We start from the raw sequence: 15,759 nt of genomic DNA, 5'->3' as shown, positions 1-15,759 counted from the left end.
TTGTATACTATTTGCAGGAACAGTACAAAGTTTGCATAGCAACATCCCTCTATGAAGAAGCATGTACAAATGTACCAAAGAGTGCTCCTCCTCCATGAAATCAAGAACTCCAGATATTTCATTATGGTGGATTTCTTTTTGCTGTGAACAAAATGGCAGCTACCGTATAGGCCCTAAATGCTGCCATTCTATTCCAACATCGACTGATATTGAGCAAACATGCACTTGGGTAATATGGCTGTCTTTCACTCAGTCATTGCCACCATGCAAGCTGTGTAGAACTTGTCAACCAATTCATATGATTTTCCACCAAGTTTAATCAGTCATCCGTGATACATTTTGTGTGTGTCCCTTATTAATGGACTTGATCAACACACAGGGTCAAGGGAGAGTTTGCACTGGACTTGGCACTCTGGCCTACATCATCTATAGTTCCTTCCATTGCATGACCCATGTACCTATTAATTTTCTTGCTGTTAACTGTATCTAGTTAGTTTCCAGAGGAACAGGTGGTACCATAAATTATCCACTGTCTGTGCTGAGCCCAGTACAGGAAGCTGCAGTGTACTTGTAGTTGGAACTACATGTACTGTAAAATGAGGAATTTTCGCGTGCACTTTAATTTCGCGAATTTCGCGAGCGCCAAGATTCGCGAAATTAAAATGCACACGAAAGTTCTTGTTTACACTGTATTGATTAAGCGCTAGTGGCACTTCGCGAAAATTTCATGCCGCGAAAAAGGCTGTCAGCTCCAATTCGCGAAAATTTCATGCCGCGAATATAACAGGCCATCGTAGTTACAGTACTTTGCATGCATGACATGTGAGTATCGTTTGATTATCTAGCAAAGGAGGCAAATAAGGTGTAGTGCAAAGTTCAACCTTGGAATGGATTTAACTTCCAATTTGAACAAATACTCCCGTTAAATATATCAGCTCCATTAAGTTGTTTATTTGCTGATTAAGCACAAATTTGTAGTCTGTTCTGGATTGAGAACTTGGAACAGTACACTTTGATGGTGTATATCTGCACATGTTTTCAGTGATTACAGAGAAAAAGGCATTAAGAGCATTACTGTATGTACATTGTGTGGCAGATTAGTGTCTGTTCTGCTAGTAAAGTAACAGAACGTTTGAATCCAGCATGCAGACATGTATGTTTTGTTTAATAGGCTCCAGCTATTCAAGTTTATACCAGACGTGCCAGATTATGTTAATATTATAAATGGATCAGTAAAAAAAAAAAAAACAACACCAACAACAAAACAAAACAAAACTGGGTACCTGATGGTCTGACAAACAGGTTGGACCAGTAGGAAAAATGGGTTTGTGTGCAGCCCTATTTTACATGTATTGTATACTATTTGCAGGAACAGTACAAAGTTTGCATAGCAACATCCCTCTATGAAGAAGCATGTACAAATGTACCAAAGAGTGCTCCTCCTCCATGAAATCAAGAACTCCAGATATTTCATTATGGTGGATTTCTTTTTGCTGTGAACAAAATGGCAGCTACCGTATAGGCCCTAAATGCTGCCATTCTATTCCAACATCGACTGATATTGAGCAAACATGCACTTGGGTAATATGGCTGTCTTTCACTCAGTCATTGCCACCATGCAAACTGTGTAGAACGTGTCAACCAATTCATATGATTTTCCACCAAGTTTAATCAGTCATCCGTGATACATTTTGTGTGTGTCCCTTATTAATGGACTTGATCAACACACAGGGTCAAGGGAGAGTTTGCACTGGACTTGGCACTCTGGCCTACATCATCTATAGTTCCTTCCATTGCATGACCCATGTACCTATTAATTTTCTTGCTGTTAACTTTTAAGTTAGTTTCCAGAGGAACAGGTGGTACCATAAATTATCCACTGTCTGTGCTGAGCCCAGTACAGGAAGCTGCAGTGTACTTGTAGTTGGAACTATATGTACTGTAAAACGAGGAATTTTCGCGTGCACTTTAATTTCGCGAATTTCGCGAGCGCCAAGATTCGCGAAATTAAAATGCACACGAAAGTTCTTGTTTACACTGTATTGATTAAGCGCTAGTGGCACTTCGCGAAAATTTCATGCCGCGAAAAAGGCTGTCAGCTCCAATTCGCGAAAATTTCATGCCGCGAATATATCATGTTTTTACAGTACTGTGTTGTAGGGTACAGTAAGTGCTGTAAAACCAGAGACATTCGCGACATGAAACTTTCGCAAATTGGAGCTGACGGTCTTTTTTGCAGCATGAAACTTTTATGAATTAACACTGGCATTCACTGCATTGTGTAGGGAAAAACCAGTGACGGATGGGGGGGGGGGGGGGGGCAGACCAGGCGCCCTCTTTAATTTGTTGGGTTTTTTACCAAAAGAAAAAATGGAGGAGGAGCGCATCAGGCACACCCCCACCCCTTCATTTTTATTTTTATTTTTTTACTAATACACCCTCTTTTTGTTTTTATTGTTTTTTTGCATGTCAGCTGATGAAACCCAGAAGTGGCACCTTGTGTTGTACCCCCCCCCCCCCTTTACAGAATTCCTGGATCCGCCCCTGAAAACTTTTGCATGTACATTTAAACTTTCACGAATCCTGGCTCCTCGCAAAATTAGGGAAAGTTTCATGCAAATTTCTGGTTTTACAATTATTTGTGTCATGTCAAAGACATTCCCGCAGAATGATCATTTTATTACCAAACCTTGCCTGGAAATGTAGAAAGTGACATACACTTGTGTGTGTACTGTATGGTTAATAGCAATTTGTACCCATCTAGTGTATTTTACCATCCACATGCTGGTTGATTTTGTCTTGGAAAGTTTATTTGTCACCCAGTCTTTACCATGATACAATAGTTCCATGTAATAGAGAATGCTTTTCATGTGAATACTTCACCAGTATTTACATGTTATTTAAAATGAAAGTAACAGTGGTTAGATACATGTATATCTTTTTATTTCTTGTCTTGTTTGTGTTGTGTGAAAAAGAAATAATGATGCCCTGACTTACATAGTGTAACTCTGTGATAAAAAGGAAGTCAATATTATAAAGTAAGAGCTGGACTCAGCCCAATATAGGCCTTACATGTGCATTTTTATGCACAAATGTATAAAAGTGCCAGTGCATTGGAGCTTATTTAAGTAAATGCACTTTGATTAGAAGTGGAAATCAGTTATAAATCTTCAATCATGCATTTTTAATTTCCTTAAACTTGCTCAATACTTTTTGCTTTTATCAGATTTTATAGTCAGGACTTCTTTTTATGAAACAAGGTGTGCTTTGCAGAAGGAGGTGCATTGCACAGATGTATTGTTCTATCACATGTTATAACGATTATTCAAACATGTTTGTCAGTTGCTTATCTTTTTCCCCATGGAAGCATGAAACACTGAACACAGAGAGTAAAGAGAAAAATATGGAGTGAGTGGTCCTTCAAATTAAAGCACAAAAAGGTGATGCGAAGGAAAAATCGTATTCAAAACTTTTTGTTTCCTTTTTTTCCTGTTTCTTGGTGAATTCATGATATTTGAAGATATGTATGTCGTGGCATGATTCTTACCGATCTATAGGCAAGAATAAGCCAGCTAGTCAGACCATGTGATACCATGTACGCATAAATACAGCACTGTAATGTACAATGTACAACTGCGAGTCAGTCAATCTTGACATGTTATGCTATTTTTCTTTTCTTGCAGATAATCCTTCCTCAAATGAGAGCTCATCCAAGAGTGCTTGGAGTTCAGATGGCAGCAAGGTCAGAAAATCTCTTAGTGGCCCGTTGCATAAAACTTACCGTTGAATTTCAATGGTAACTACCGTCAAAATTAGGCGTCACAGCCAATCAGCATCAAGGATTATAAAGTTTACCGCTAATTTGAAGACTTACCGCTAGAAAGGAGCGGTAAGTCCAGCGGTAAGGGTTTTATATGCAACAGGGCCCAGGGCCCCGTCTTATAAAGCCTTCAAATCGATCACAAGTCCCCAAATCAATCGCAACTTGCATTGCAGCACACACAAAACTTGTGATTGATTTCTATCACAAGTCTTTATAAGACAGGCCCCTGGTGTCCACTATAGCCATTTATTTCTATCAGCAGTATGTAAAATATGATGGCATGTAGAGGTGTTGGTCTTAGCCCTTACTTAGCAGACATCACGAAAGGATTTCATAAAGAAAATGTTCATTAACATAATTATTTTGAGTAAAATTGAATTGACATGGGGAAAGTTTGCTGGATGTCTTACTTTGGAGAGAGAAGGAAGGGCAGGCAGCTACAGTGTAGCTGTAGATAGGATGAAATGTGAGATGTATTCATGCATTGATATGACAGCGGTCGGTAAACTTTGAAAACGTAGAAATGTTTCAAGCACAGAACAAAACATTCTCTGCAGTAGATACAACACTCTTTGGACTCATGGTTGTCTCTTGAATATGCCAAATGCCATGCAAGATGGCTTGCCTGCATTGAAATGATCGTAAATTTTCACTGTTTTTCTTTCAGTTTGAGAATGTGATTATTGTCATTCTCTGGATACATACCCAAATATGATGCATTGCTGTGCTTTATTTCAGTTTATGTTGTCTTTGTGTGCCCTTATGCTTTGGACCATTCTTCTTTGTGAAGAGGATATTAGCTATGTTTGAGAACCATATGTCTATTAAACAAGTTGGAACACTGCACACAAATGTATTTCGTGAATATTGCATATTGCATATCAGGACTTAGTGAAGACAACCTTTGGGAGTGATTGACTTTGAATTGAAAACAGAGTGAGAAATATTAAGTACTATGCACTTGATAGAGAAAGTGTGGGATTTGTGACCTGAGGCAATATACCTGATGTACAGTTATTTTCAAAATTCATGAAAATAAAACCACCACAGAATATTTGCCATCATTATACAGTACTATGTGTCAACATGTGTGGATGTGTTCTCATGTACCCATGGATTCGTTCTCTCCACAGTGCCTGTCTCTACAACCTGACCAAGCACCAGCTGGGGGAGGGGGTGCATGTGTCCGTGCTGAGTGAGATGGTTGGTTTGGTGTTGGATGCCATGGAAACCTTCTACAGTCAGCAGCAGGTGAGTAGAAAGAGGGGACAGGTACACTTCCTGCCTCTTATTCTCCATAAAAGTGGAATAAGCAGCTCTAATCCCACCAATCTCAGGCCAAAGGCTACTTGTTGGTTTACTGTCAGAGCATGCAATGTAAATGTTTATATTCGTAAATCTAAATGTTTATATGAATTATGCAGTAATGAAATTGTTTGGAAATACAGTAGAAAATGTTTTCAAAGTGTAACATGTTCAATTCAGTGAAAGCCTGAGGCATGTTGAAATGAAGTGTACCCTGAAGTTTATATTGAATAGAAATTAATCATATATGATTAATTTCTATTCAATATCATATAGGTATTACAATTCATACATTAAGATAACAAATGCTAGAAGTTATCAACAATATAGAAGTAAAACACATGTAAACAGTAAAAAAACAGTAAAATATGGTAAAACAGGCATGAAAACAACAACCCCAAAGAAAAACCCATAACAAAATTGAGACTACAGGTGTTTACAGTACAAGATAGCATTTAATTATCAAATGCAGCACATGTGAAGGACATTATGAATATACAGTAGTATGATTTTACTAAATTTGGCAGTCAAACTTTGATGAAAGAATAATAAGAATGTAGAAATGTTTTCTTAAAACTTGTGTGCACGTGTGTGTGTGTGTGTTTTGAGGGGGAGGGGGCTTTTGTTTGTCTTGAAACTGACACATTCAGCAGTTTATCTGTGACTTTTGATTTACAGTGACAGTGTGATCATCAGCTCTCATACTGAGTGAAGAAGTTGGATGTCACTTCCTGAGTATGTTAGAAAATTTAAATGAGATTATAATGAATTTCAATAAAACTGCAGATGATAAACTTTACAAAGGTGATGATATTTGGACAGTATGCTGATTTTCAATTGAGAAATTCCATCCATGATTTGGAAACTATTTGTAAAGTTTGCCATGTGTCATGTCTATAAATTGCAGTTTCCCATGCACAATTATTATTGGAAACAGTAAAATGAAAACAACAATTGTGAGTACCCAATATCCTAAACATGATCAGGAAAGGCGAGCAACCGTATTATCAAAACATGACATCTTTGAAAGAGTGAGATTCACATCGTACATTGTGTGCCGTCAAGGACAAGACATGTTTTCTTCTGTGGTGGAAGAATGTGCATGTATAAGCACCTTATCCTGTATGGCATTGTGTTCCTAAGGAAGTGAACAAAGTAGGGAAGAACCACTAATCCTCGTGCTGTTTCAGTCATGCCTAAATTTGGGGAGTTTTTTTGTGGGGATATAAAGGTTTCTGTCAAAAAAAAAAGACACAAACCAAACCAAAAAACAAACACCAAGAGCACACAAAAAAACCCAAAAGTCCACTCCAAAAGAATTGAACAGGGTGGGATTGGATAGAATAAGAGAAAGAAGAAGAAGAAAAAAAAAAAGGAGACAGACAAAGACAGACCATCAGACAGACAGAAGGTTGTGCTTCATAATTCTACATTCAAAGATCCAGTATTTGGTCTTGCCAGACCAGTCAATGTTCAGATGAAGGAAATTATGGAAGTACCAAGTGCGGCTGAAAAACACCAGTGCAACAAAGTTCACCCAAATACACCATGGACCAAAAGATTTCAAAGTTATAAAGTGTACTATGCAAATAATGCACATTACACGGGGCATTAGTAGGTATTATGCACCTCATAGTAATTGTGGTCTGTTCTGAAGTAGGGTGGATAACCTAACTAATGCCTGACCAAGTAATGTGCATAATTTGTTTTTGTTTTTTGTGGGGTTTTTTTTTGCCTTTTTAATTGGTGGCATGGATCCGTGTCTTTTGATCAAATATTGATGTAACTGCCACCACACCATGACCTATCCTCACAATGTTATAAGCTTGAGCATTAAAAATTCATGCAATTCACTGTCCAGTCCAGACCTCTCTGCTACAATCTCAGGAAACTCCAGTTGTTTCAGGTGAAGAAAAGTGTCAAATTTGGTGAACCTAAAGTTGATGTGCCTCCTTGTGCGAATTATTGACAGGATCAGTTCCACCTGTCAGTACTTGCATTTCATTTTCTAAAGGTAATAGGAAGTTTAACAACTCAAATTCTGTGGCAGCCATATTTGCAAGATTCCAAGGCCAGCACCAGCTCCAAGCTATATTGTAACTGGACTGAACACACTATTATACACAATAACAGCAGTGGTGGATCCAGGCAGGGGTGCACCAGGCACCCCCCCCCCTTTATTTTTTCTTTTGAACAAAAGAAATGAAAAAAAAAATGGGGGGTAGGATGCGTGCATCCCCCTTTAATTTTGTAAAGGCGCCCCCTCTTTCTCTTTATGGAATTCCTGGATCCGCCCCTGTAACAGTGCATTTACTGTGTAATACACAGGCTGTGTAGCTAAGCACAGATGAGCGGTTGTTAGTACCCCTGTCATTAAAAAATAAAATCTAGGCTATTAGGCACAATGAAACAATGAGTTATAGGAGAGTCTTCTTTTTTTTTTCATTTGCATCCCATTTATTCATTTCAACATGGGAAAACTCATTCAGCATTTATAAGCTGTTTTTCAATGGGTACATGGATTAAATACATGATAATTTAAAAGTACAAATGAATAAAAAGAATTATATGAATATAAATTCAGAAAATATATTCAAACAGCATAATGGTAAAAAAATGCAAAAAGAAAATAAAAATGAATATACACAATACAGTCATAAAGACATACAATACAATCATAAACACAAAATTATTATAACATAATGTAAGTAAATTGATTTGAAAATGGTACATTAACATGTAAAACACATTAGTGAAAGTTTGAGGAAAATCGGACAATCGATGCAAAAGTTATGAATTTTTAAAATGTTGGTGTTGGAATTGCTGGAATAGGAGACTACTACAAGTGTAGAGGTTGTGGCGTCATGTGTGGACAACAATATAAAGAAAATATAAAGGGAATTCCACAAAAATTCACTTTTCTAGCATAATGAAATAGCACTTGACTAACCACTTACAGAAAGCAGTGGGAATAATTGCTACCCTTTATGTCAGTATCAAGTTGATGGAATGTGTAATTTTCATGAAAAAATGATTTTTATTGTTATTTTTTTAATTTATTATTATTATTTTTTTTGTGGTCTGTTCTGAAGTAGGGTGCATGGCAGGTGTTGAGTGGAAGAGATTTCCATAGTGTTGGAGCCAGGATGGAGAAGACCCAATGCCCATAGTATTTGGTGTTGGTCTTTGGAACAATGGCATGTTGAGAGTCTTTACATCAAAGATTTCTTGCTGGGTTGTATACTGTAATGATGTCAGATAGGTTTGAAGGGGCAGTGTTATTGAGAGTCTTATCAACTTAAAGTGAGACCTTGAAGTTGATTCAGTGATGGTTACAGCACTATGACAAGCTGAAAACTACTCTATAAACATTGCATGAGTCATTAGAATTGTGTGTTGTCAAAAGTGGTTTGATGTATTGGCTGAAGAATGCAATTTGATCCCAGCATGTAAGCCATTGATGGTCCATAAGAAAGTATTTTAATCACCTTGCCTGACATTGTCTTTGATATATTCTCCCCGCAGCTCCAGAAGAATGCCCTCCTCACACTGTGCAGCGACAGGATCCTACAGGAAGTGGTTAGTACAATCTCCGTCTCGCAGTGCCAACATTTAGCAGCACTCTGAGTAACAGATCCTGATGTGTGGGGGGGCTAATTAATCACGCAAAGTAGTGCTTTGACAATTCAAAGGATGTGGGGTTTGCAACAAAAGCAATTGCTTTTCAAAGATCAGTGCATGTTGTCAGCTGTAGAATATCAAACAAGGAAGTGGTTTCTGAATTTTTTTTTGTGTACATGAATGCTGAATTAGGGTCATTTGATTATTTTTGTGTAAAAATCGTTACTTCATTAATTTTTCTGAGATTGTTTATTTTCTGTAAAAATATACATACAAGTGTACTCATATTTTCCTTGGCTGATGGCAGGAATGTTTTTTTTTCCTTCTCAAGATTGCATTGAGCATGACACATCCATAATTTTTGGCATGATCTCACCTCTTATCAAGAGGTCTTAACAATATATTGCCAATGTGCAGTCTTTAATCAGGAAGAAAGGACCACATATCACTATTTTCATGTGAGAAAAAAATCAAATGAAGCAAACATTAAACTCTCTCACTTATGTCAAAGTGATCTCTGTAGAAATACAAAATGCTACTGTAGATTAAATGTAAATTGCAAGTATACTACCAAGTGTTAACTACTAACATGTAGGGGTTAATAAGCTCACCTCCAATTTATAGATTGCTGCCATTTCCCTCAGCAGTAGTAACGAGATTAGAGCGTAATGTGGACAATTAGCATGGGGATGGGCCCTTTAAACAGCATTTACATCGAGCCAGGAAGTCAGGTCCGATTGTTCTAGGAAGTGGGTGCAGGAAAGATCGTGAGTGGATTGTTGTTTCACACCTTATCAATACCAAGCAGACCTCGCTTTTGACAGATAAGTTCAGGATTGGGTGCTGCCGTATCGGGAGCAATTTGCTGGAAGGTTGAAAAACAAATCGGGGATGAATGATTGCATGTTCACTCAACTATCAAGGGCATATCGTTTGCCAACTTGGCATTATTTCATTTGAAAATGAACAAAAGAAGGGGAAACCAAAATTAACCGATTGCTATTGTGGTAAAGCAGAATTGTGTTTCCAGGGAATACTTGTCCTGTTCATGGCATTGTGCAAGTGCATTTGATCAATCCACTTTGCAAAATATTCTAGGCATTGCTTACGCATGTCCATATTTTGACAGATGCTTTTACACTAGTTATTTTTGGGTATTTCTCAAAGGCCATGAAGGCAAAGTTGAAATCTTGCAACTGATTGACAAAGTGCCCTACATACATGGACGTACATACATTTTTATTGTGGCTTCTACTAAGCACTGATTTATTCCGTGCTTATTTACATTGATGTAGGGCAATTTGTCAATCAGTTGCATTAAAAACAACTCAACGTGAGAATTTCATTGATTTGAAAATTGAAATCTGTTCTGCCATTATTTTACAAGCAGTCTGTGTGATTCTCAATGAAACCAAAGTTTGTGCATACATGTATATTGTTCCTTAAGAGAGATTTGGCACCTTGATTGTGGTGACTTGGAAAGATGGAAACCAGACAAATAAAAGGGTGACACTGTCATTAGAATTGATTTGAAAATTTTTGAAAAAGTTTTCCATGTTTACCAAGATTATTGATAGTGATCATGATTATTGCAAGCAAATACAATTTTTCTCACCTGTTTTATATATATTTTTCATACCTTTTGGAGGGGGAGGAGGAGTCGGCCTCTGCTTGTCTGAATAAAGTTTTTCCTTTCATTTTTTGTGGGAATATCACTTTGAAGAGGTTTTTCTATGAGTGTGAAGTAGTCTGACACCAACTCTGATTTGCTGGAGAAAAAAAAACCAAACAAACATGGAACAGCACACTATTTAAACAACCTCAGCAGGTCATACATCATACAATGTGCAATGGTTGAAGAATACATAGGTATTGAAGTGACTACTTGATGAATATTGAAGCTTTGAGAGTGACCAAATGATAAATTGTGAGTTGCTAGAATGAAATATATGGAACATAGCAAAGTACAGTGTATAGTGGGCGTGATAATGCCAAAATAAGCAATTTCGGTCCATGTGATACGTGGATGGGTGAAGCAGAAAGAAAACGAGATGGTTTAATTGTGAGTTCTTGCCTTGCTACACTGAAACTGTTGCCAATTTCTTGCTTTTAGATTTCTTGTAAGTTCAAAATGACTTCATTTTGAGATTGATATGACTGGAATTCATCACATTTTCTTTCATGTCTCTCCTCATTATGTCATTTTTAGAATTTTGATCGTTACCGTGCATCCAAGATGGTGATGGATTGCCTGTTTGTGTTTGACGACCCATCAATGACCAGGATGTCAGTGGCAATATGCTCCATCCTTGCTGCCAAGATCTCCACAGTACAGACCACCATGCTGGGTACCAAGAGAAACATGCAGGTGTGTCATGTCTCCTTTTCATGTCAACTGAGGTGCCCTGGTACTTTAATGGGATTGTATAGTTTTGGTTGAGATTTAATGTCTTTTTTCTAACATTTGTTGATAAGATAATGAGAAACCTCTTATTAGATATGAAAGAGCAAGTAATTCCAAGAGGAATTTAAAGTTTAGTTTATGAAAATTGGTTTTGAAATGGCCAAGATTTCCAAAACAGAGCATTCCTAATAAAAGGTGGGACCCACGTTTTCTAACTCTCACTTTGTTTTAATATGTCTTCCGATATCTCAGCCATTCCAAAACCGATTTTCATCAAATATCCTGTTAGAATTGTATGCTCTGTACTATTTTATCAGTGGTTACTTGGTAACTCACAAAAAGTTAAAAGCCCAATCATCATTTCCACCAATACTATACCCTCCCTTTAATTGACAAATGTTGGGTGCCTTCAAGAACTACAAGGTTCAGTATCGTATCCCTGCTAGCAATATTTGGCCTACAGAGATGCCTAGGCACTCTTTATTGACAAATGTTGAGTGCCTTGATGAATCACAAGGTTCAGTATTGCATCCTCGCTACCAATGTATTTGTGCAACAGAGGTGCCTCAATACTTTTTACTGACAAATGTTGGGTGCCTTTAATACTGAACCACAAGGTTTGGTATGTCATATCCCAGCTACCAGTGTGTTTGATCAACTGAGGTACCTTGGTACTTTAATTGATGAATGATGGGTGCCTTGATGAACTACAAGGTTCGGTATCATATCCCCGCTACCTGTGCTTGGTCAACAGAGGTACCTTGGTACTTTAATTGTCAAATGTTTGGTACCTTGATGAAATACAAGGTTCAGTATCGTGTCCCTGCTACCAGTGTGTTTGGTCAACAGAGGTACCTTGGTACTTTAATTGATGAAGGTTGGGTGCCTTGATGAACTACAAGGTTCGGTATTGTATCCCCGCTACCTGTGTTTGGTCAACAGAGGTGCTTTTTTTACATTTAACAGACAAACTTTGAGTGCCTTGATGAACTATAAGGTTAGGTATTGTGTCCCTGCTACCATTGTGTTTGGGCAACCTAGTTACTTTAATTGACAAAAATGTTTGGTACTTTGATAAAATACAAGGTTTGGTATCGTGTCCCTCCTACTAGTGTGTTTGGGCAACCGTGGTGCCTAGGTACTTTTATTGATAAATGTTTGGTACTTTGATGAAATACAAGGTTCGGTATCGTGTCCCTGCTACCAGTGTTTTTGGTCAATAGAGGTGCCTAGGTACTTTAATTGATGAATGTTGGGTGCCTTGATGATCTACAAGGTTCGGTATTGTATCCCCGCTACCACTGTTTGGTCAACAGAGGTGCTTTGGTACTTTTTACAGACAAACTTTGAGTGCCTTGATGAACCATAAGCTCAGTATCATGCCCTCGCTACCATTGTGTTTGGTCAACCGAGGTACCTTGGTACTTTAAATGACAAATGCGTGGTACCTTGATAAGATACAAGGTTCTGTATCATGTCCCCTGCTCTCAGTGTGTTTGGTCAATAGAGGTACCTTGGCACTTAAATCAACGAATGTTGGGTGCCTTGATAAACTACAAGGTTCGGTATTGTATCCCTGCTACTATTGTTTGGCCAACAGAGGTGCTTTGGTACTTTTTACAGACAAACTTTTAGTGCCTTGATGCACCATAAGCTCGGTATCATGTCCTCGCTACCATTGTGTTTGGTCAATTGAGGTACCTTGGTACTTTAAATGACAAATGTTGGGAGCCTTGATGAACCACAAGGTTAGGTATTACTTCCTCACTACCAACATGTTAGTCTACGTATAGTTTCATTAAATGGCTTTTGTATGATTCAGAGCCACATTTTAAAGTTCTTTCATCTTCATGCATTTCTGTTCATGTCCAGAAATTGCTGCAAATAGTGAAACAGAAGGCAGAAATCCGCTCTGTCGACATCACCCTCAAATTCACCTTGAGTGCCCTCTGGAACCTAACTGACGAGTCGCCGCCCACCTGCTCTATTTTCTACAATGAAGGCGGGCTTGATCTCTTCATCCGCATACTTGAGGTGAGTACTTACAGTTTTGCTGGATGTGCAGATTTACAAACAATTCTGCACTTCGAGGAAAAAGTCCTGGTTTTAGATGTTGTTGGTCCATGTGATGGATGCCAGATTCTTCTTTTTTATAATGAAAAGTGCAATGCAACTCAATACAAACTGTGAATATTGTGAATTCTCAACAAAGTGTTTCTTGGCGATAGCCCAGATTGGTTGTGATCTCTGCTTTAGGTCATATTTTCAAAATGAGAGTAGTATTCCAAGTACAATGCGTCAGTGTTAGAACTTGCTCAGGTACTTCTGTGTATTTTTTTTTCTCCCCCGGTGCCGTGAGCAACATGAGGATTGTCTAATGAGTGTCTAATGGTTGTGTTTGATATGTAAAACAACTTAATGTGAATCCAATTGCAAGTTATGCATTTTAATTGTGAAGTGCAGAAACAGATCAAATGATATTGCAGACTGTAGCATGTGATGACAGCACAAAGCAATGTGTGTATTGCATGGTAGGGATGATACTGATAGTATAAAAGTAATGAATGGTCTGAATCTACTTACAGATCTTCCCTGATGAATCCACACTGCAGACGAAAGTTCTGGGTCTCATTGTAAGTACACATGGTTGTCACTAAACAGTATTGCTAAGTTTTGTGTGTCTTTTTTGTTCTTGCATTGTTACATGTTAAGATAGATAGAAAGTAACTGACCGGGTAATACCCATTATAATTCTGTGACATGATTTTTGAGTGTCCTAGAATGATTCTTTTAATCTTCTTTTGAGAATTTTATTTGTCTTAAGCTCAATGTGAAGAAAATTACATGCCACAGACCAGCAATCAACATTAAAGCTTTGGAAAGATACATAAATGAACATATCTGTACATATCTTGGAAGGCTTTAGAATCACAGGATGTGACAGAAGTCACTGTACAGCTGAGCATGTGTAGATGTGTGGTAAGTCATGGAGTACCATGTGACATTTTGGGTGGTACGATGAATTGTGTAATTCCAACTCGGGGATTTTCATATCACAATGTACTCTCCTTTTGCAGAACAACATTGCAGAAGTTAAGATCCTCCGAGATAACCTGAAGAGAGAAGACTTCCTAAACCACTGCAAGTAAGGCTGCATATTTAAGATTTTGCGTACCGAGAGACACGGTTTTGAAACACGTCTGTCTTACTCAGACAGTGCCATTGCACATCTCATAATTTGCAGCTTTTCCCTTGGCAATTGGGTCAAACAGGGCACGTGCAACTGTGATGTCATTGAAACCATGCTTTAGATTGTGGTTGCCTTAGCACTTTCAAATCCTTTTGTTACTAGTGAAATACATTCTTGAATCGCTCCCTCATGATGTGTTTCACGACCATGTTCAAAACCATGTTTGTAATCACAACTATCATATACAGTGATAGGTAAACCACAAAATGTGGTTTCCAAACCATGTTTCTTGCAATAAAAGTTTAGTTCAAGCCCACCCTTAAAGTAAAATATGTTGTCATGTGCCCAGTCTCATAAAGAGACTTCCATTCATTGTATTCAATTTACACTACTAGCACGCATAGAGCAACAACTAAAAATGCCTTCAACTCCTAGGTCAACACATGGCTGCTGCAATGGGAACTGCATTTATTGTAGGTTGCAATTGTCATAGAATAGATTCTGTATGAAACAGGGCCCAGGGTCCTGTTGCATAAAAAAGGTGCCGTCAAACATAAGTCAGAAAATCAAACATAAGTCAGGTGTCAGCCAATCAGAATTGAGTATTTAGAGACTTATGTTTGATTTCCTCACTTTTTTACCTCTTGCTCCTGTTACAATGGAATATCTCAGTGTTGCAATTTCATACCACATTCAAATTGCCTTTACAGACAAAAAAAAAAGAGAAAGAAATCAGACATGAAATAAGAATGTTACAGAATTTGAAATAAGAAAGTCACAGAATTTGAATTTTTCACAAGTTTTCACCAAATTGATGCACATTGGTAGAGGCTATGATGCCTTCAATTCACAAGTGTACCATGGCTTTGTACACCAATACTGTGCCATTATGCCATATATTCAACAAGTTTAATTATTTGCAACTTGGGCCTTCAAAAAAAAAAAATAAATAAGTGTGGTTCATTCACGATCATGGAGTACAGGAATAGACAGAGAAATACGTGTACGCATGCAAGTCACATTCATGTCGGGATCAAAATTAATATCTCTGCAAATTTTTTTAATTCTTGAATAGCACCCAACTTGTGAGATTTGAAAAAAATTAAACCCCTGCAAGATACGTGTTGTATACAGTATGTCATTAAAGTCGTGGTTTTGGCCGATGATTTAGTAACTGCTGCCTCTCTTGCCCTGGAAGTCATCTCTGCTTTAGGTCATTCCAGGACTTTCCAGTACTCTGATGGGAAGAAGATATCTTATTTTTATTGATTCTCACATCAAAATAGGAATTTAGTTACATGCAAGACTTGTGTACAGTTCAGTGGGAGACTTGTGAGTGATAACACCTCTGTCAATACAAGTACAGACCAACTTCAGTTATCTAGCCATGTCGGGACCATCACCCATCCACATATT

At 37.9% G+C, this 15,759-nt stretch overlaps 1 protein-coding gene across 1 annotated transcript in view; it reads left to right on the top strand.

The window, feature by feature from the left end:
- Positions 1-15,759, top strand: part of LOC139727966 (protein zyg-11 homolog B-like) — a 35,842-nt gene that overhangs the window by 14,692 nt on the left and 5,391 nt on the right. Inside the window, exons 4-10 of the mRNA XM_071638941.1 lie at positions 3,684-3,742; positions 4,957-5,074; positions 8,654-8,707; positions 10,959-11,117; positions 13,026-13,187; positions 13,739-13,786; positions 14,231-14,298. Of these exons, the coding sequence (XP_071495042.1) occupies positions 3,684-3,742; positions 4,957-5,074; positions 8,654-8,707; positions 10,959-11,117; positions 13,026-13,187; positions 13,739-13,786; positions 14,231-14,298 (668 nt within the window). The remainder of the gene's footprint in view (positions 1-3,683; positions 3,743-4,956; positions 5,075-8,653; positions 8,708-10,958; positions 11,118-13,025; positions 13,188-13,738; positions 13,787-14,230; positions 14,299-15,759) is intronic.

Source organism: Diadema antillarum, unplaced genomic scaffold, assembly GCF_040938485.1.
Source record: "Diadema antillarum isolate AM-2024a unplaced genomic scaffold, OU_Dant_1.0 seq00000160_RagTag, whole genome shotgun sequence".
Classification (NCBI taxonomy): Eukaryota; Metazoa; Echinodermata; class Echinoidea; order Diadematoida; family Diadematidae; genus Diadema; species Diadema antillarum.
The sequence above is the reverse complement of the archived record's forward strand: the minus strand, read 5'-3'. Positions and strand labels throughout refer to the sequence as shown.